General features: G+C 38.4%; 1 protein-coding gene across 2 annotated transcripts in view; it reads right to left on the minus strand.

Annotated features, from left to right (window-relative positions):
* Actr3b (actin related protein 3B) overlaps nt 1–21,870 on the minus strand; it is a 71,941-nt gene extending 50,071 nt beyond the window's left edge. The window contains exons 1-2 of one of the 2 annotated variants that reach the window (XM_027943376.2): nt 21,708–21,834; nt 6,141–6,196 (exon numbers count right to left, since the gene is read on the minus strand). In XM_027943376.2, the coding sequence (XP_027799177.1) occupies nt 6,141–6,196; nt 21,708–21,751 (100 nt within the window). In that variant the 5' untranslated portion in view covers nt 21,752–21,834. Of the gene's footprint in view, nt 1–6,140; nt 6,197–21,707 lie in introns of both variants that reach the window. The other variant, XM_071610698.1, reaches the window with a different exon arrangement.
* Between the last annotated feature and the right edge of the window lie 1,372 nt (nt 21,871–23,242).

The following is a 23,242-nucleotide window of genomic DNA, read 5'->3' on the forward strand; positions in this document are numbered from 1 at the left end:
CATTTTACTAAAACTTCAAGAAATAAATAATTCCTATCTTATACAAATTGTTCCAGAGATTTAAAAAGCTAACAAATTTATTTTATGAAATCAGTATCATCCTGATACACAAACCAGACAAAAAATGTGTAAGAAACGAAAATATAAACTTTTGAACATTGATGCAAAAATTCTAAATTTAGTCATATACCACACAAAAATGCTTCAGTCAACAATGGACAGCACATTTTACTTGACTATTGTCCCACAAAATTACATCATCAAGTAAGGTCATAGTCATCTTAGTTCAAGGACAATCTATGATGTTCACATAAGGACAAAGTCACCTAATATATCCCCCATCACTGAGTGACAGTAAATATTTGCAAATATAGTTCAGCATGTACCTGTATTTCATAATCAAGTAGGATTTATCCCAAAGATAAAATTAATAACTGTTCAATGCTTGAAAATGTATTAATATAATCCATCACATTAAGAAGCACAAAAGTGCACAACTATGTGATCAATTCAACAAATAAAAAGCCTTCATTCTACTGTGATATATAAATAAATAAATAAATAAAAGAAAAATCCTTAAGTAAAAGTCAACACTCATGGTTAAAAAACAAAACACTCTGGTTAAATTAGGAATAGAAGAGCACTATTTAACCTGATAAAGGTTCCACAAAACCTAGAGCAACCACTAATGAAACACTAAAGTCTTATTCTCTCTGAAGTCAGAAACACAAGAGCACCTGCTATCCCCAGTCTTGGTCACTACTTTAGCAGAAAGGAAACACAGAAAGCTAGGCAGGAAGAGAGAACACGACCATTATTTACAGGCAATACAGAAGGCTGCACAGAAAACTCTGAGGACTCTCAGAGGCTGGAGTCAAGAACAACTTGCAACACTCAGTAGCGCTCCTGTCTGTAGGCAAGGACTAATTTGAAAATATAATTTTTTTTTAATTTCACAGCAACAAAACACAAAGGTGACTAAAAATAAATCTAGCAAAAAGTCTGTAAAAGAATTTTAAGGAATATTATATAAACTTATAAGGAACATACATAAACATTACTGAAAACCCAAGAGACATGAATAAACAATAAATTACACATAACACATTCATGGATAGAAATATTCAATTTACAAATATTCCCAAGTAGGAATATTCAATTCCTATCCATAAATGTCAATGTGATATCAACCTTTTCCCCAATCTATAAATAACATATCTCTAATCAAAACACCATAATACTTCATAAGTTCACTTAAACTGATTCTAAAATTTTTAGGAAAGAGTAAGGGCCAAAGCTATGGTTAAAAGAAAAATTAGCTAGTTGTGGTGATGCACACCTGTAATCCCAGCAACTCAGAAGGCTGAGAGAGAAGGATCACAAGTTGGGAGACCAGCCTCAGAAACTTTTTAAAGAGACTCGGCTCAAAATAAAAAATAAAAAGGGCTAAAAGATGTAGCTGAACAGTAAAGTGCCCCTGGGTTCAAAAACAAGGAAGGGAGAGAAGAAGGAAAGTAGATGAGGAGAAACCAAACTTACTAGATAAAGACACAAGACAGGGGCTGGGGCTGTAGCTCAGTGGTAAAGCGCTTGCCTCGCATGTGTGAGGCACTGGGTTCAATCCTCAGCACCACATAAAAATAAATAAAACACACACTTACTGTGTGTTCATCTACAACTCAATAAATATTCTTTTAAAAAGACACATGACAAAATGCTAGTATTCAACACTGCATATTTGGAGCAGAAATAGAGAAATACATCAATGAAACAAAACAAAGACCAAAAATATTCCCAAGCATAAATGTTACCGCAACATGATTGAAAAAGAATGTCAACTTGAAATGTATTCTTCAATAAATGGTGTTTACACAACAAGCTTTGCATTTGTAAAACAAATCAAATTAGCTATCTCCTTCATACCATATTCAAGATATTAATTTAAAATTTTTGTAGAGGGAAACACAGAAATTCTTTATGACTTGGAGTAGGGGTATATTTTCCAAAATAAAAACTAAAAAAGTGAAAATTTTAACTATATCAAAATTTAAAATTTCTAGATGATAAAAAAAAAATCCTTTTAAAATGTCATAGCATAAAAGAAAAGAAAAAGAAACCAAAAAAAAAAAAAATCATACAGGGCTAGAAGTACAGCTCAGAGATAAGCATTGCCTGCCACTAAGAAGGGTTCAAACCCCAGCACCACAGGGGGAAAAAACTCATGGACTAGAATATGACATTGGCAACAAATTAGCATTTGCACAGAGAAGAGTCCCCATGACACCATAACAAAGACCAAAACAAGCAGGAGAAAAGTGGGCAGATATAAACAGGCATCATGCTCAACTTCAGCAAAAGAAATGTAAATTCGGGATGGGTGAAGATACTAGGGATTGAAAGCAGGGGCTCCTAACCACTGAGCAACATCCCCATCCCTATTTTCTATTTTATTTAGAGACAGGGTCTCACTGAGTTCTAAGTGCCTTGCTAAGTTGCTGAGGCTGGCTTTGAACTCACAATCCTCCTGCCTCAGCCTCCCGAGCTGCTGGGATCACAGGCGTGCCCCACCACATCTGGCAGAAAATGGAAATTTTAAACATCATTTTACATTCATCAGACTGGCAAAATTTAAGTCAAGGACACATGGAAGCAGAAACGTTCACACACTACTGTTGGGTTATAAATCAGAACAACTATTTGGAAGTAATCTGGCAATACCTAATAAGGACGAAGCAGGGCTAACCTGATGAAAAAACTCCATCTCTGATTATTTCCTCTTCGGAAAATGGCACATGTACCTCAGGAGATATCTACTAAACTACTCTGCAAAATAGAAAAACTGGGAAAGGGCCATTTAAAAAAAAAAAAACCAGAAAAAGCTATATATTCACATTAGAATTCTGATCTTAACCTGTGTATATTATCAGTGATAAGTTTTAAAAACAATATTGAGGAGAATTTTAAACATAACACAGAAAGTTACTATGAAATCATTTTTTAAATGTTTCAACTCATAAAACCATGTATTCTTGTATATACATAGTGTACAGATAGAACATGGATTAGAAATCTACCAGAAAAAATCCACCAGAGAAGGAAGAAAGCAAGAAAAGAAAGGGAAAGAACTGGAAAAGAAATGAGGGCTGGGATCCATCCGTAAGGTGTCGTTCACAGTTATGCACCATCTGACAACAGGCACAGCTGGTGAGAGGCACAGCTGAGTGGTGGTCACAGAGCGCATTTGCATTTGTACTGACTAAAACAGCTACACATCACTCGGTGTACAAGACCAGTCATATACGCACTTTGCACAAACTAAAACAGCTACACACAGTAAAACAGCTACAATGTCACTCGGTGACACAATCTTACAAGACCAGTCATATATGCGATCCACACTGCCCAAAACTTCATTACAGAGTGCATGACTGTATTCTGACATGAACATGAAACAAGTTACCATGTTCATTCTGGGTGGTGGGTTCATGGGTCTTTGTTAATATTCTTTGGCACTTTTTTGGAAAAATCAGAATTTTAAGGCTCTATTTAATGGAAAAAAAAAAAGCATCTCATGACTCGTGTGGAGCTCTCTTCTGGGCATCAAGCTTTGTCCTAGCAGCCTCCAGGCCTTCACACCTCAACTCAACACACAAAGTCCCTTCCTTTCTGATACTCTCTCCCCTCCCAGGTGTAGATGTGACATGGTCACCATCCATCCCTCTGGTGGAACTGTTCAATGACTTCCAAAGCTCTCCAATAACATTTAAAAAGAAAAGTAGAAAAAGAACTTTCTTCAAACAGAAGTCCAGACAAAAGCAGAGCCTGGGACAGACTTGGCACCAGTCTAGGCCCTGAGAGACGGACGCTTCAGAAACCATCTGAGTACTCTTGATGTACCAAACAAAGTGCCTTCGGGAGACACCTGGCCCTTCTCCACACTTGCAGTCCAATATCACTAGGGCTTCTCCTTCCCTCACTACCGTCTCGCATCGAGATCCATCAGAACCAGAAAAAGCTGGTTCTGCACAAAAGCTTTTCTTCTACTTACTAATGTTCAGTGATGGGTTAAACCCAGGGCCTTGCACATTTCAGTCAAGTTCTTTACCACTGAGCTACACTTCTAGCCCCTCTTTCCTTATTTGATGCCATGTACCTCCTGGAATTTGTCTTCAGAACAAGGTCTCTGGGCACAGAAAACAGGTTCCACTCCCAGTACCAAGACAAGCAGTGGGCCAAGAAGGGAACCAGTACCCTCTGCCTGTCCCGCCCCCTCCGTTTTGCCCAAGCATCACCTTACCTTGCCTTCTGGGATCTTTCTCTCTCAACACTTTCAGCCAACAGCATAACTATTCTTTACTCCCACCTCTTTGACAGTTTGTCGTCTTCTAGCTTCTGCCACTGCTAAGGTTCTGACAGCCCAGTCTGAGAGCTTGCCCGTCTTTTGACAGTGAATGAAATCCCACTAACAACTGTCTTCAATTCCCCTCCCTATTAATGATGACAGGTTAAATGGCACAGCCAACTGAGTGCTGCTCACAGTTTTAAACGACAGCACATTAAAGCAAAAGGTACAAGGTTAGTCTTTTTTAGTTGATGCACTTAACAAAGTTAAAATCTAACCTCCTGCTTTGAAAGTCAGAAAGTCTAATCTGTCCACTCAGCATGGAATGATCAAGTTCTGGGGCATTCACATTAATAAATTCACAAAAGACGATTCATCCTACAGAATGTCAACTGTTATAAACTGAACTATGTCCCCACAAACGCTGAAGCCCTAACTCCCAATGTGATAATATTTGGAGAAAGGAATTTTAGGAAGGTAATTAAGATCAAATTAGGTTATAAGGATGGAATCCTAATGTGACAGGAGTATGGCCCTACAAGAAGAGAGGCCACAGAGTAGCCCCACTCCCTCTACACATTCACAAAGAAAAGGCCATGTGAGGAAACACTGAGAAAGAAGGTAGCCCTCTGCAAGCCTGGAAAAAAGAGACCTCATCAACCATGACAGCATCTTGAACTTGGACTTTGAGCCTCCAGAACTATGATAAAATAAATATCAGTTATTTAAGTCACTCAGTGCAGGGTACTTTGTTATGGCATCCTTGGTAGACAAATATTCCCATTTATAAATTTAAAATAAGGATACAGCAGACCAATAATGCCTATTATCAGGGATAATCCATTAGGGCATCAGTGTTTAGAGCAAGAAAATCAAAATCATGGTCTGTTATCCAGTAAGAAAGGAACTGGAACAAGGTTCCTTTAAATCTTCTCAAGGAATCTGGAGTATACTTTCTAATGATCTTCATACTCACAATCATCAAATAAGGCCTTGGCCTTCCCTTCAGTAAATTCTACCCAAGCTCCCTCCGTCCACTCCATCCCAGTTCTGTCCTGCCCACAGAGACTGTCATAATATTACACAACTACTAACCACCTACAATTTTTAAGATCAGAGCTTATCTTACAAGAGCTACATATAGGGGCCAATCTTTACTTCACTCTTGATTGATATACTCACTCCAAATATAACCTAGGATTTAGGTAGCACCCAAGAATTCTACCTATAAATAACCAGCCTGTCCTTAGGAAAATAAGAGTGCCTAGAAGGAGCTTGTACAAAACGTGAGGTGGTTCTTTTAAGCTTATCGCTGGACTCAAAAAAGCAGCAGGCCACTCATTTCCACACACAAAAAAAAAAAAAAAAAAAACTTTCAATAGAGTGAATATCTATCTTTCAATAGACATGAAGTTACTAAGCTAATACAACTGTACTTTTTAAGGTTACAAATTAGCCTTAAAAACCCAGACACACTTTTTCTAGGCAGTTCAGACATTTATGATTAAATCAAAGTCCCCTGCCAACCACCCAAGATGAAACTCCATTGACAGTGACAAAGGGCTTTCTCAGGGGAACCAAAAGACTAGAGCACTGCAGTTAGGTCATAGCTACCACCAACAGCGACATTCAGGAACCAGGCATCAAAATAGCCAGCCCTTCCCAGAAACTAGAATAATCTTCTAAAAGAAGATGGTGAGTAAAATAATATGCCTTGGAAAACAGAACTGGAATGCTTAGAAATGAGAATGCTGAGAAACACAACCCTTAAAACACCCGAGGGTAGAGCTTTACTTACATGAAGGAATAATGAACTGTGGCTCAGTGTTGCCTGCGTAGCCAAGCTTGGTATACCTAAAAGCACAAAGTCATCAACACAGGTTTAGATAACAATGTTCTTGTCTATATCCCACCAATGTCTTTTATTATCAAGTTCTCCAAGTCCTAAAATAGTGAGCCTCGGAACACTCCCTAGAAAATTTTTTTAAAACTCTGTGATCTCTGAATATCAATGAAAGTAGGTTGGTTTGGTTGGTTTTTGTACTGGGGCTTGAACCCAGAAGGGCTTTACCACTGAGGTACATCTCCAGCTCACTTTTTATTTTGAGACAGGATCTCACTAAGGTGCCCAGGCTAGTGATTGGGATTACAGGTGTGCACCACCAGGCAAAGCTCAAAGAAAGTAGTTTATAGCTACTTAAAATGCTAAACTTCTACTAGAATGATGGCAACACATATAGTAACACACAAAAGCTTCATTTGTATCCCTAATGACACTTAAAATTACTTTCATACTCTATAAATCTTTACAAAAGCAATGAAGAAAGTGGATATTATTCCTGTTTTGCAGATAAGAAAACAGAGGCACTAAGAAGTTAATTAAGTTGCCCAAGGCCAAACTGTCAGTGAACTACAGAAAAAGAGCCCCAATTTAACTTGGCAGGCTAATTCCCACACAGTTCTGTAGGAAGTATATTTATTTCCCAAACTTCCTGTATTTTGCAAGGGGGGGGGGGGGGGAATTAGAAAATGATCACATAATTTTTTTAAAATGTCATGCATATGTCTAGAAACAGCTACTGCTCTGAGAATCATCTGACAGGAACACCTCCTTTATCATTTCATTTCAGAAGAAGCCCATTTTCTGTCAAGATATTCTGTACGATAGATTCCAGAAGTCTTCACTAAAACAAATGCCAAAATACTACTATCTGTTCCAAACGCATTTGCTAATTTCCTAAATATAAAAAGAGGGGTAAAAAAGCACCACTCCGACCATCTGCTAGAGAGGATCAGTTGAGAAGCAGCCAGTGAACTGAAGGCTCCTCAGCACTTCCCATCAGGGCTGTTCTCATCCACAGCCAGGTTGGGACAGCCACACCCTAAGCTGTAACAGCACTGATCCCGAACAGAGCTTCTGGCAGTGTAAAAGCAGCTTTATGAACTCATTCTATTCAATTAATTATTTCTAGATGCCTGTTTTGTTTTGTACTAGTAGGGATTGAACCCAGGGTCTTGTGCATGCTAGCCAAGCACTCTGCCACTCAGCTACATCCCCAGCCCTTGATATTAAGTTTTTGAAAATTTTTAATGTGGTAATACTTCTAAAGATTTATCCTTGAGATTTTTAAATGGATCTTATCACATGGTAGTAATAATTTAACTTCATGATTTTTAAATGTACTTTACAATATGGTAATCTTAGTATTTTTGAACACATAGTAAATGGGAAGGATTGGGGAGAAGAAAAAAAATAGTCAGCTGTCCTTAAATCACACCATACTGCTCAGCCTCCAGGGATACAAGTTCTTCATGTCACAGCAGTCAGGATGAGGCCAAGCCCTGAGATCCTGGCCCCACAGGATAAGACCCATCTGAAGCCCTCACAAGTCCACAGACTTCAGGTCTAGGATAAGGGTACACAAGCAATTAGAGCAGTCACTCCCAGGTCCACAGACCCACAAAGGAAGGTTTCTAAGCCAAACCAGAACTGGGGACTTTCCAGAATGGAGCAACAGAGACTTCAAAAAGTTCTAGATCATCCCCAATTTGAGCATCATTCTGGAAATAAACTCCAGATGATAAACTTAAGTAAACAAGTTACTAACCCAAGGCAAAAGCAGCCCATAGTACCCAATGAGCAGACCAGAAACCACCAAAATCATCAAATCTAATCATGTGTTTAACAAGTCTTATCACTTTACTCCCCTAAAAAGAAACCATGCACTTGAACTTAAACCACTTAAGTAAATCCAACTTCCCACACCATTAAGACTATGAGGTCCGTGATGTAGGGAACTGGATCCTTCACAAATGCACATCTACTCAGGGTGCCTGGTATGTGGCAGACAGTTCATGCATCTGAATGAATTCTTCCCAGGTGTAAGAAAAGGTAAGCACTGTCAAACTGCTGAGATAGGGACCAATGTCTGAAAGGGGATGCAGAAAGTCAGGAAAAAAAATGGTGGAACCAGAAAAGACTGGAGACTTTCTACTTAATCCCATAAGTACCACACATGTCTGTTACATTATTTTTTTTTATTTCCTATATTTTTTATTAGTTAATAAGACCATGCACTTTGGCACCAGACTGCCTGAGCTCAAATCCCAGTTCAGCCATTTGCCAAATTTGGAGGAGTTACTTTTCTTCCATATGTGTTAGTTTCACCATCTGGAAAATAGAAATAATAATACAACCCACCTCCTACAGTTAGTATGATAATGGGGTTAATATATGAAAGAATGGTAGAACAACATTGTTATTATATAAGATTCACTTATCTTTCTATTATTTTTCTGTATCTGTGAAATATTTTCTTATTTAAAATTTTGAAAAGTAGCCGGGTATGGTGGCGCATGCCTATAATCCCAGCAGTTTGGGAGGGTGAGGCAGGAGGATCAAGAGTTTAAAGTTAGCCTCAGCAACAGTAAGGCATTAAGAAACTCAGTGAGACCCTATCTCTAAATAAAATACAAAACAGGGCTGCCTATGTGGCTCAGTAGTCAAGTGCCCCTGACTCAATCCCCAGTAGCCAAAAAAAAAAAAAAAAAATTGTGTCCCAAGCCATAGTTTCCATTCTTTCTGCAGTACAGCATGGCCGGTCTGGTTTGTGGAGCAGTGGGATGGAATGCACACACCATGAAACACAGCTGTTGAAGGATATCTGTTATCTCTAGAGTCACTAGAAGATAACAGATATTCATTAACAGATAACAGCTATGTCTCATCTCTTTCCCACCATTCTGAAACCTGAACTAGAACTGTGGCCCAAGCAACAAGAGCTCAGACTACAGAAATGGATTGGAGCACTTTTAGGCTCACAGTTCTAAAATTCAACTACATATTGACAATGCCACTCAGCAACAGGTGCTGGAACATGAAGACCCTAAGCCACAGGGTTCTGTCAGACAACAGGAAGGACTTAAAAGGAGGTCTTGAAAGGAGGCCTCTGTTAATAGTCTCAGGAGTACCTTAAGCATCAGTAACATTGAACAAATAGTGGTTTTCCTGCCTAAGGCAAACTAACATGAAGACATAGTTGTATTCCTATGTACTAACAGTTTATTGTGAGATGTTTCCTTACCATCCTAGCAGAACTAAAGCCATATTAAATTCAATGGCAAAAGTACAGAGGATCTAGATCACTTTATGGCAATTTAAAATCTTTCAATTTTCCTATACTATTCTTTAAATAGCATCAAATACACCTGAGGTTTTGTATATTTTGAATAATCACAATATAATGAGTGTTTAACAAGATTTTTCCAAAAAAGACACTTAAGTTTAAAATTTTAATAAACTATCAACACAGGCTCACACCAACCTTCAGTGAGAATCTATCAACTGCAACATTGCACACCTCAAATTCTTTCCTAGAAGGACAACCTGATACTAGACTATCATACCCCATCAAAAATGATCATGGCCAGGCGCAGTGGCACAAACCTATAATCCCAGTAGCTCAAAGACAGCCTCAGTAACTCAGTTAGGCCCTAAGCAACTTAGTGAGACCCTATCTCAAAATAAAAAATTTAAAAAGGACTGGAGATGTGGCCAGTGGCTAAGTGGCCCTGGGTTCAATAAGAAAGAAAGAGAGAGAGAGAGAGAGAAATGCTCCTAAGAGCCAGATGTGGTAGCACACACCTCTAATCCCTGCTACTCAGGAGACTGAGGCAGGAGGATCACAAGTTTGAGGCCAATCTAGGCAACTTAGTGAGACCCTGTTTAAAATAAATTTAAAACACAGGGGAGCTGTGGACATAGCCCAGGGCTTGCCTAGCATGTGTGAAGTTCTGGGTTTGATCCACAATATGGGGGCGAGGAGGGTGGAGGGATGGTTGTGTGACAGTTCAACTACTTAATGCACAGGACCCTCCCCAAAAAAAGAGTCAACAAGTAAACACAATTCTTAAATCTGGAAAGTCAAGACCCCATGTACAAAAACAAACTTTTCTCATTTCAACCAATTTACCAAAATGTAAACCAAATAGCCAGCACTGTATTAGTCACTGAAGACACTGGGAAGCAAGGGAGCCCAAAGGTCTCCAAAGTGATTCTCAAAATGTTTACCTATTAGAAATATGACTTCACATTGAGGGAGCCTGGCCCACTTTATATAGCAGGCAAGTTTAAGATCATCTGGTAGGCATTCAGAAAATATCAGCCACACCTGTGAAAATCCTAACATACAAATTCCAAGGTCCTGTGAAAGACTCACAAATGGGAGTCTCCAAAGGGGTCTGCACACAAGTATTTTTAATATCTTCTGCCCTTCCACCATGGTTCTAAAGGTCAACCAGCTGAGAAATCCTGACCTCAACTACACCACTGGCAATCATCTTCACACTGTTTTATAATGCAAGCCCCCAACCTCACATTCACATTCCAACAAACCACCCACCACTCACCACATTCACCAAATAAAACATACCAATGTGTTGAAGTATAACACTAATCAGAGGTACAAAAGTAGGGACCCAGATGTGACAATTTTGTCTTATTATTTAGAAACACTGTGCATTTCAGTATTCTATGTCTATTTAAAAATGCTTTTCAATTCGAATTACTTATGAAATGTAGTTTGTTTTAAAAAATACTAGGCTCAAGTAATAGTGAAAAACAGAAGCATTTAATCCTTATGAGATGATGGAGGGGTAATCAAACCAAATGATAATAAAATACTACTATATCTCTACAAAAGTGAAAATTAAGCCAGGAGACCAATCATCACTCTCTCATTTAACATTGTTTTGGAGGAACTAGATATTACAAATCACCAGCAACAATTTTAAAAACTACATAAAAGGAATAAACATTGGATAAGAGACAAAAATGTAATCATTTGGGAAGTTATACTCCATGTATGTATGTCAAAATATACTCTACTGTCATGTATATTTATAAAGAATAAATTTGGGGCTTGAGTGGCAGAGCTATATTGTGAGATTGTAATAAGACTCTAAAGTATTATGGTTGATTCCATGTGAGGCACTGGGTTCGATCCTCAGCACCACATAAAAATAAATAAAGATATTGTATCCATATTTTTTAAAATATTTTTTTAAAAAAGAATAATTTTTAAAAATATAAAAAATTAATCATTTATAAATAACTGTATACCTAGATTATGTGAGGAAAATTAAGTGAAAAATTAAATATAGAGAATTCAGTAAGATGACTAGTTACTAAATGAAGACAACAGTCAACAAGAACATATACTGGATAAAAAGATCCCATACCGAATGGCATCAACTATGGAATATTACCTTTAAGAATAAACTACAGGGCTGGGATTGTGACTCAGAGGAAGAGTGCTCACCTAGTATGCCTGAAACTAGGTTTGACACTCAGCACCACATAAAAATAAAATAAAGGTATTGTGTTCACCTACAACTAAAAAATAATATGTAAAAAAATAAATAAATAAACTACAAGAGCCAGGCATAGTGGTGCACACCTGTAATCCCAGCTACTTGGAAAGCTAAAGCAGAAAGATTACAAGTTGGAGGTCAACCTAGGCAACTTAGTGAAACCCTATCTTGAAATAAAAATGTTTCAAAAAGGGCTGGGGATGTAGCTCAGTGGTAGAGCACTTGCCTAGCATGTACCAGGCTCCTGGATTCAGTTCCCAGTACAAAAAAGAAAGGAAGAAAGGAAAGAATGAAAAGAAAGGAAAGAAAGACCAACGAATCACAAAAAAGAATAAACTGTATGCTGTAGATAGCTCTCCAAATATTAAGAAGAAAAAAATTTGAGATATGCCCTCACCTTAAACAGAAAGAATCAATATCCTTAAAAGATCATTAAACCCACCTATAAATTTAATAAACCCATTCAAACTCAGGGGTACTCCTGAAGTGTAGTGAGTTGTTCATGGGTAGCAGTGCATACAAAGATACACACACACACACACACACAAAAGTTCACTGACACACTAAAATAGCAAAACAAAAAACTGGAAACATTCAAAATAGAGGATGTAATAAATTATGTTATCCATTCAATAAAATGCTACACAAATATTTAAAAGGAAGATTGAGAGCTGCTGCCATAAATAGATGTATAATACAGTTGCAAGCAGATGCAAGCAATATATATTTGTGATATGAGGCAATTTAATGGGACCACAATTTGGGGTTCAAATCCTAGCACTAGCCATGTCATTTCAGGCAAGTAAATTAATCCCTCCATGTCTGTTTCTTCATCAGCAAAATGTGTAGAACAATCTTTACTGCAATGTTGAATTTTACCATTTTTTGAAAATATTTCCTAATTCAATAAACGAAAATAGGACCTCATAGTTAAATAATTTTATTTATTTACTACTACTGAATATATATTATGTACACTATTACTAATCTCCATTTCTTCCATGAACTATCTTCAGATAATGTCCACTAGAGTCTTAGTGTTTTCTTACCAATTTTACCTCTTTATACATTGAGGATATTAATGCTTACTCATATGTACAAAGCTACTCTATACTTTTTCTCAGTGTGTTATCTTGAGTTTCAGTCACATGCTGTCAACAAGATCTTAATAAGACTCTAAAGCATTATGGTTGATTCCATCACTCTGTGAACAGCACAGAGCACACTTACACAAACTAAGATAGCTATCACCTCACTGATACAATCTTACAGAACCAACATCCTACATGCAGTCCACTGAAATGCCATTATGCAGTGTGTGACCATACATTTTCTGAAATACAACAGTCTAGGTGGTCAAATCTACCAAACATTTTCCTAAATAATTTATTCATCATTTCTACTTTGAAAGTCCCTCTACATACTAAAATTTCATATTATTTCCCTTCTGGTTTTATGTATATCTTTTTATCCCAAATAGGAAGAACTACACTAACCAAATTTTCCTAAACATGTGTATAAGCATTCAAAACAATTTTTAATTAAAAGCTCCTGGTTTTGGCCAAGCACATGTCAGGAGTCTGAGGAAAGATGTTAAGTTCAAAGCCAGCCTCTGCAACCGTAGCGAGGCACTAAGCAACTCAGTAAGACCTTGCCTCTAAATATTTTTTTTAAAAAAGGGCTGGGAAGCGGCTTGGGTTGTAGCTCAGTGGTAGAACACTTGCCTAGCATGTGTAAGATACTGGGTTCAATTATCAGCACTGCATATAAATAAACAAAATAAAGGTCCAAAAAAAATACCAACTTTAAAAAAAATAAAAATAAAAGGGCTGGGGATGTGACTCAGTAGTTAAGCACCCCTGGGTTCAATCCCTGGTAGATACCAAAAGAAAAAAAAGCTCTTGGTTTTGTATTTTAATACTACCTTCCAAAGACAGTCAGCACTGTAGAGGCAGGCACCATTCTCAAAACCACAGAACCTATTTTGGACTGCTGGCTGCATTCTGGAATGCAATACCACTTTCCATGTGCACCCTGACCTGAGATCTTCTCTCATACAGAAGTCAGCAAAAAGAAGAGGAAGCAATAGAATCAACAGCTGCATAAAGCAATACCAATAGTTACACCTCTGCCTTTTAAACAACTATGTTCTAGCAGTTTAAAATTCAGAGCAACATGAAAGGTACTATAAAGAAGTCTCACTCCCACTCTCGTGACTACCCACGTTTCTGCCTTCCACCTTCTTTTCTTTTTTATCTAACATTTCTTTCTGTAAATATATCCTTATTTGCCCTGAACATTTTAAACACTCTTAGTACAAAGACTCTTTCACTTTTCCTATTAAATGTCACTATCTTCCAACAACAGAAACATGTACATTTCTCAATTCTGCAAAGTCAGGAGAACTGAATCTACTGTCAACTCAATATCTTTATATATAATTGAAATTCCTCCTACAACCATGTGTCTTAGCAGAAGGTGACAATGTACTCTCAATTAATTTATGTTCCAAAGTGGAAATTTGTATCTTAAAATAGTTTCATGTCTTTTACATCTTTATATATTGTTCTCAGACTATATCCTGCAGGGAAGTTCATTTGATTGAGATCCTTGTGAGGTTCTATCTCAAACCCTAAACTTCAACCACAACAGCACTACTGTCTCCTAAGATCTTCACATAAAATTTTTTCCAGATCTTAGTGATAGTTTTTAAATAATACACAATCCTTCACAGCACTGTAAATTAATACACAATTTATAAATTATCTTTGAGTTGTTATATAGCAAACTGTAACCTCTGTTTAGAGAAGAGTTCAACATACAAGCTGACATTTATTCATAATTTTACCTAAATTCAATCTTTGATCTATTTGATCTACCCTTAAATTTTACATTACCTAATAAACTTGTCTATTTCTCCTTTCAGATGATGATGATGATATTTGTTTAAACTTGTCTATTTCTCCTTTCAGATGATGATGATGATGATTTGTTTTGGTTTTTTTCCCTCAGGGATTGAACCCAGGGGCACTTAACCACTGGGTCACAACCCAGCCCTTTTTTATATTTATTTAGAGGCAGAGCCTCCCTGAGTTGCTTAGGGCTTCGTTAAATTGCTGAGGCTGGCTTTGAACTCATAATACTCCTGCTTCATCCTCCTGAGCTACTGGGATTACAGGGATACAGCCCCACATGCAGCTCGCTTTGGGGTTTCTGGTTATTATAAAATGAGCTCTGACTTCCAAGTTAAAATGGTGTGTAAAACAGTGCTTTAACTGTTTAAATGGTGGAATAAATAGTCTAACTTCACTCTTTCCCAAAGCCTCACTAAAACTAAAGCCATATTTTTTAAAAGCTATATTAAACCACAAAGAAGAGACAACAGAAAGATTTTGGCCCTGGAATTCTGACATTAAGAAAGCCACTGGGAGCAAAAGCTAAGAACCAGCACAGACCCTTAAAGGCTCCAGACTGGCGAGCTATACAGTACTTGTGGGAATGAAATTAAGTTCCCCGCCAGGCCCCATACTGTGGGCACCTGCTTCTCCTGGTTCCAGCATTCTCTGCAAGTTGATTCTCTGAAGTGTGTAAAGAGAAAACTCTTAGGACAAAAAATCCAAAGACAGGGACCAAAGCACACTGATACAATCAGAAATGCCTGTGTCCATAACTTCCCAAAGCTTATCCTCCCTGCAGCTGAGATTTCAGCAGCCATGGTACTACTTCCTTTAGCTTCCAACATGGTTCTCATTTCTGAAATGATTTTTATTTCTTTCCTTACAGATGTCAGCTCACTTTCACATCCTCCTTTTATCTCCAATTTTTTAAATTACTCTTTTGCTCTTTAACATTGTTAAACCCATGTTGTCGAAAAGTTTTTGAGAGCAAAATGTCTTTGTTTAAAATGTTACTGATTCCTGAAGCATTCCTTTTTCCAAAATCTACTTCTCATTTACTTTTCTTTGTCATCGTTCTCTCCTTATTTTTTATGCATAGGTCCCACGAAGGGTATTTTCTGCTCTCTAGACTTGCTACTTGCTCAACAATCAAATAACTCTTTTCCCACTTACAGAGATACTAAATACAATGACTAGCATTCTCTGTACAAATCTTTAGGTGTTAAGAGGAAGGAAAAAGTTAAGAATTCACTGGAATAGTAGGCTGTCAGAGCCTGAACTTAGATATATTATACTTTCACAGTAATTCTATTATATCCTTTGTTCTGGGGACACATAAAACTACAAAGCTCATTGTGGGGTGAAAGGGCTTAAGGGGAAATGGCTCAATCAGCAATCCCTACTCAGATATAAGATGACCATCCTCAGAGGCTTTTCCCTTCAGGTCAAGTCAAAAAACATAAAAACAGCATTAAGGCATGATCCATGGCTCTTTTAGCCCCGCAGACCCCGCTATTTGGTGGCATGGAAATGAACCACTGTGAGAATGTGCCTTCTTTGGCAATGGCCTATTCATTCCTCACCTCCCAGCTTGAATGGTGCCTTCAGAGACTTGTCATTTATGCTAAGACACCTGCAACCAGCCAGAGATGGGCAGAAATGTCACATCTCAGTATACTCCTGTTAAGTGGGTCCAGATTTTATAAATTTTAGCTGTTTTCTTCTCTATTTCCGATTTGACTTGTTCATTTTAGGAAGTTCCAGGAAGAAGTGTTATGTGAATATATATTTAGACCACCATATGTCCAACAAAATTCTCAAAAGCCTTTTAGTATAAAAAGGATATATGCTACATGGTACAATCAGTGCTACTAAGGACTTAGAGAACTTTTCATAAATGAAACTTGTAAGGTTATATGGGGAAAAGTGTAGTAATAAATGGCTCCATTCTCTGACAACATATAGTCAATACAATTCAAAAAGAGCACCAAAAAAAGTTTAAAAAGCTCAGAGATCACTTTAAAACTATTAATTAGAAATAAGAGGATTTTTTTCCTCCAAACCAGATGCTAGAAAGGGGAAAGGGAAAAGGGGGTTTATTACTAGCTCATTTCATCAACGCTCATAGGTGAGAGTCAGTAGAAAAAGCCACTAGTAAAAGGTATGTGTGCTAGGTGTAATGGTGCCTCCTTGTAACCTCAGCTACTTGGGAGGCTGAGAGAAGAGTTTCACAGATTCAAGGCCAAACCGGGAAACTTAGTGAGACCCTATCTAAAAATAAAGAGTAGAACAGTCTGAGGATAGAACTTAATGGTAAAGGACTTATCTAAAGTGAAAAGCCCTAGATTCAATCCCCAGTTTAAAAAAAAAAAAGGTATATGCAAATGTAACCATTAGATTTAAAAAAAAAAAAACTGTACCAAAGTCCCTCCCAAAAAATTAATCATATAAAAATGACTATATGGCAAAAAATTATATTTAAATATACATGTATAAATATAAACCAATAAAGCAAAACTAAAGCCAAATATAGTGATCATGTCAATAAGTACTATGTGTTTAACTCATCTGTTAATAATTATTAAAAAGTTTAGTTTAAGTTACCCACCTGGAGTAGGTAACTTGTTATGGCAGTCCCACAAAATTTATATATATATATACATATATATATATATACATACATACATATACACACACACACACACACAAATGTGAATACACATTTTATATATATATATATATATATATATATATATATATATATATATATATATATATCAAGCACAAAATAAATGTTAGTTGTTTTTATTATTTTAAAAAAAAAGTTTAAGTTTCCCAATAAGGACAACTTTTTCCATGTTGGCTAACAAAGCAAAATCTAACAAAATGTTGGGTGTAAGAGACAGAGAAAGGATAACAACAAAAGAACAGGCAAATATATACACCAGGCAAACACAAGAAGCAAACAGGAATCACACATCTTGACACCCAAAGCACTAAAAGGCTACTTTATAATGCATAAAGTCAAGTGAAAACACAAGTTATTTCTCCTTAGGCATTCAGTAAGGCAGCAACAACTTCCATAAAGCAGAACTATAAAAGATTCAAGGAAAAAGGAAAAACACACTAGTAACAAAAGACTTTAACAAACTAGCCCCAGTCCAGGACAGTCTGAATGGACCAAACAAAATACAAACAATAAATAAATAAATAATAAAACCTGGAAGCTCTAAATAACATCATTAATAAAGTAGCACATACAGATATATGTTGAACTCTGAACAAACTGTTAACACAGATGATACCTCCTTTTAAGAACACACAACATTCACAAACCAATCTTGGATGACAAAAAATGAAGTCCAAAGAACAAAAATAACGTAGAACCCTTCTAGCCATAAAGTAATAAAAGTAGAAATTAAAAGCAAAAACAAAAAGGCTGTCTCACCTGACAGTTTTAAAACATATTAGCATAGAAATGTTGAGTCAAGGAGGAAGTTCAAAACAAAAATAAATAAATTTCTTGAAAATGATTTTAAATTTTACAAATCAGAGGTATACATACAAGCTAAAAACAGCTTACAAGTTTTGTAATACCAAGTACCTTTTCAACATAAATACGTTTAACATCCCATTCAAAAACAAAACAAAAACAAATTAATAATCATAAAAACACAAATACATGAGTCAAAAATAGAAGAGAAGCAAAATGAATGAATCGAATCAAAGCTTGTCCTCTGAAAAACGTCTACAACATAAAAAAGCCACTAACTAAAGTATCAGGAACAAAAGGATAAAAACATAATATAAGAACTTTAGTGACAGAGGGAAATAATCATAAAAACAGACTTTCAAAATTCAAGAAGTTACTACACATACATTTGAAAATTCTGGATGAAATCAATTTTTTGTTTTTATTTATTTATTTGTATTTTAGTTGTAAATGGACACAATATCATCATTTCATTTATTTAGGTTTTTTTTTTTTTTGGTAGTGCTGAGGATCAAACCCAGTGCCTCACATGGGCTAGGCAAGCACTCTTACCACAGAGCCACAACCCCCCCAGCCCAAAAATCAATGTTTTTTAAGACAAATAAAACATACCAAAATTGTTTCTACCAGAAACAAAGCCTAATCAGACTTAGAATTCCCCCAAGAGAAAGCTAGAAAACGATGGGCTGGGATTGTAGCTCAGTGATAGAGCACTTGCCTAGCATATGTGAGACACTAGGTTTGATCCTCAGCACCACGTACACATACATAAATAAATACATAAAGATCCACTGACAACTAAAAAAAAAAAAAAAATGTTTTTAAAGGAAAGGTAGAAAATGAGGCAAACTGCTATCTTAAGCCTTTCGATGGGATACACTAAGGATCACATCACTCCTGTGTTATTCTTGACAAAAACACATAACTAGACCTACCATAGTCAAACACCTAGCCATTCTAAACTGAGGGGCATTATACATAACAGGTGATCCAAAACATCAACATCCTGAAGGACAAAAAAAGGCTAAGGAATTGTTCTCGATTATATGGAACCTAAAATATATGATGACCACAAATGCTGATGGAAGACAGGGAAAGACTTTATAAAAGACATAAATGGGGCTGTTCACATGAATCCAGACCGTATATAGAATACTACTACTGAATAAATGATTGATTTTCTGATTACAATAATTGGTCTGTGATTACAAAAGAGAAGGTCCTTGTTCTTAGAAAGTAAACACTGAAGTATTTTGGTGTAAGGGTATGATGTCTACAACATTCTCTCAGTTCTGAAAAGTCATAATATTATGTATGGCTATCCAGAGAGAATGAGAAAATAAATATTTAATAGCTGGTGAAACTGGAATAACAGGATGCAGTGATTCTAGCAGATCCCCCTGTCCATATTACCTTGGTCTCTTTGTTGGCCCCAGGATTCGTCAGTTTCTGAGGCTACCAGGCTGAAATTCATTTGCTAAACACTGGAGTTGGAGCTACCGCTTGGTGGTAAAGCACTTGCCTAGCATGCATGATCTGAGGGTGGATGGGGTTCAGGGCAGGGGGGATGTTTGGCTACTTGGTAAATTGTCTACTAAATCATTAGTGCCCACTATTTTTCCTCAGTGTAAATTTTTCTGTTAGAATGTAGTAAAAAAATAATAGGCATTCTCACTTGGGAAACAGGTATTTCTCTTTTTTCCTGACAACAGGGATTACAAAACAATGATTCTCTTAGGATGACATCAGATCGGAAAATTAAAGCCAAATGTGAGGGCCACTACTGTGAACTTCACAGCAACTTTTCAAGTCCACTCTTTTCCTTAGCCCTCATTATTTTCATCTGCGTTTTACCAATTTTTCCTCTATTCTGAGGTAAAATTCAATCCAAAAACCATTTTAGCTTTCTGGGAAATGTTAAGAACTACTAATGTGCTAAAGCAGGTAAGTTTAGGCTCTTCCTGACTGCTCCTTCTGTCCTTACACTGGTCACTGGGAATTCAACATAACACAGCAGCTTCCATGGCAAAGTATGTCCACCTGAACCCTTCTGGGAAGATTCCATGCTGTAACTTCGAAAGCCTGTGACAGCCTGGAGCACAGGTTTGGCCCCCAATGATCTACTAAAGGTAAATTTCCCAGTGAACCAAGTTACACGAATCACTTACCTGAAAAGGTCGTAACTAAGCACAGTTTAGATATTTATACCAAGAATGAGTAAGGTCCCCAGATTACTAATATTGAAGGTATGACAAAATGTATTACTTCAATACTACTAACAAATGCTTTACATTTCAATAGTTTTGGCGAAACCAAAAAAACAAAAGCAAAAATCCCCCATGTAAATAGAACACTTTTATGGGTTGCCTTGCCCGCCCGGTGACACAAGACCTAGGGCATGGGACTGCAGGGAGAGAGGATGAATAAGGGAGCCAACAATTGGGGGAGGAGGATTGAAATATCAATTCGATGTGGGCTTGTGTTTTGAGCAGCAACAGCAGCTTCAAAAAGAGAAAGCCACTAAACTTCTAACACAATGTCTATTTTAAAAAGAAAAATTAGCACAAGAGGCAGTTTTTTCCAGTCTGTAACCAACAGTGGTCCTTCAGCAGCAAACAGAAAGGACCATCAGGTAGGAGATGGGCTGTAGCAATCCGAAAACACCCCCACAAGGTTGTCAAGGAAACCAAACCAACTACATTTTTCTATAGAAAAGAATCACGGGAGAGGCGAACATGCCATGGAATATTTTATGAGACAAGGACTTAAATTCCTTCTTGAAATATCTTTCAAGAAGCTAAATTTACTCCCAAGCTACTTTATTAAGCCCTACATCCACAATTCAAGCAAGCAAGCTTATAATCCTCAAACTCCCAGAGAGGTAAATTCAGCAATCACATTAAAAATCAGCTGATCTTGGGCCGCTGAGAGTACGGGATCTTTCCTAAAGTCTCTTTAAACATCAAGAAGCGATCACAATCAAAAAGGGAGGGAGGACTTTCCCAAATTTAGGCTGTTCTTCAAAATGGAGTCTTTAAATACATCATCTCTGAGAGAAAAGGTAAGTCTATGGCAAACTAATGCAAGAGCTTGGCCTGGGTGTGCCGTTTCAGGAAAAGAGCAGAGTGGGCAGTTAAAAAAGGGAAAGAAAGAAAAAGAAGAAAAGGGGGTCAAGTTGGCAAATCCGTGCAAACGTCTCCACGAGTCGGTGTTAAGGAATCATCATCCGCCGGGAGAAGGGACACGCACTTGAGGACACGGGCGCACCAGCGACGAGGATGTCACCGGCAGGGCGACGTCGGCCGGTGGACCAGCGCTCGCAGGACCTGAGCGCCCCGCGCCCCGCGCCGCACCCCGGCCGGCAGACCTGGCAGCGGCGGGCGCAGCGGGCGGAGGCGAACGGGGCGCACCTAGACCGGGCGCCGCGTCCCGGCAGGAGCCTGTCCCCTCGCGGCCCTGCAGGGGCCAAGCCGCAGGCGCCGAGCGGGACCGGAGCCCGCGCCCCGACCTGTGCAGGTGGCCGGGGCCTGAGCCCAGCGGGCGCGGGGGCGCGTCCAGGTGATGGCGGGGGCGGGAGCGGGGGTGCGCGCCGAGCGGCTCTTACCCGGTGCCACAGTCCACCACGCAGGGAGGCAGGGAGCCCGCCATGCTCGGGACGCGCGGCGCTCGGGCCCGCCAGCCGCTGAGAGCGACCGGCCGCTGTCCGCCCGGCCTCCCGCTCGCCCCGCACGCCGCTTCTCCCGCGAGCCCCCGCAGCGCCGCCGCCAGGAGCCCGGATGCGCCGCCGCCGCCACGTGACGTCATTCCGGGCCAGCCAATCAGGACGCGTGGGCGCCCCACCCCCTCGCCCGCCATCTTTAGTGCTGGCAGTGAGGCTTATTAGCCCACGCGCCCAACCTGGCTGTGGAAGAGATTGGGGTTTATTTTTAACTGACTCATGGTGCATGTGACCCGGTTTCCGAGGCCTGGCTCCTTTCTCATCCTCTCTTCCTTTACGTCTCGGCTCAAATATCACCTTCAGGGACGTTGTCCCTGATCACCCTACCAAGGTTCCCTCCTCGAACTTTAATCTCTATCTCAACAATCTGTTGGCTTCATTCCTAAGACTTGAAGCAAAAAAAAAAAAAAGCTTTATTTATTTATTTATTTACTCATTCATTCGTTCGTTCGTTCATTTATAGTCTGTCTCCCTTACTGGACTATAGGCTCCACGGAATAGGGTTCCAGTCTGTCAAATTTCTATTATGACCCAATGCCAACTTAACAGCATTTGGTGCTCTCATGGGAAACACCCAAATGTTGAACGAATGGATGAATAACTTTATATAGAGGGGGAAAAAACTGCTGTTAAAATTACCGTATCTTAGAGAACTGCATTACTTAATTCTAAGAAGAAAAATCTGCAAAACAAATGCACAGCTAAGCTTAAGGAATGAACCACCTTAGACTGAGTCAACACCACACCTAGACCATAGCCAGAAAATATTTTCGAGTATCAAAGGTGATATGGTCATCCAAAGTTCTTACAAAAACCAGAATTGATTAATTCCTAGGTAACACATTTTTTTTTTCTTTTTACCTGCAAGAGTTAAATAAGGCCTTGACCTAGATAATGTTAAGAGAACTGAAGAAAGAAGTAGAAAATGGGAGAAAAATTAAAGGTTAGGAGTGTGGAAGATCCCCGTATAGAACCTCAAGGCCAGCGATGACTGTCTTGTCTATACTGCATTTGCCACTGTCCTTCCAGCTCCAATTCTGTCATGGCACTAGCCAAGACATCATAGAAAAATTCCAGATTACAAAATGTTGTCATTGTCATGTTTTTTCTTTTATTTACTTAATGCATATTTATCAAATGTATCAAATGCCTACTATGTGTGAGTCAGTTTTCATATTAGACTGGTCATGTAATAATAAGCAGGATGTTCACAGTATCCCCTTCCACAAGTCTAGTGAGAGATAGCCCCAGAAAACAGACATAGTAATAAAATTTGGTAAATGCTAACATGGCACAAGTCCAGGGAGCCCAGAAACCCATTAGAGGGTAACTAACTCTGGTTTGAGGGTCAGTAGGAGTTTTTCAAAGCCATAGAGTCTAAGCCAAAACCTAGAGGGTAGGTAGATAGCAGCTAGGTTGGA

The sequence above is a fragment of the Marmota flaviventris genome, chromosome 1 (assembly GCF_047511675.1).
Source record: "Marmota flaviventris isolate mMarFla1 chromosome 1, mMarFla1.hap1, whole genome shotgun sequence".
Lineage (NCBI taxonomy): Eukaryota > Metazoa > Chordata > Mammalia > Rodentia > Sciuridae > Marmota > Marmota flaviventris.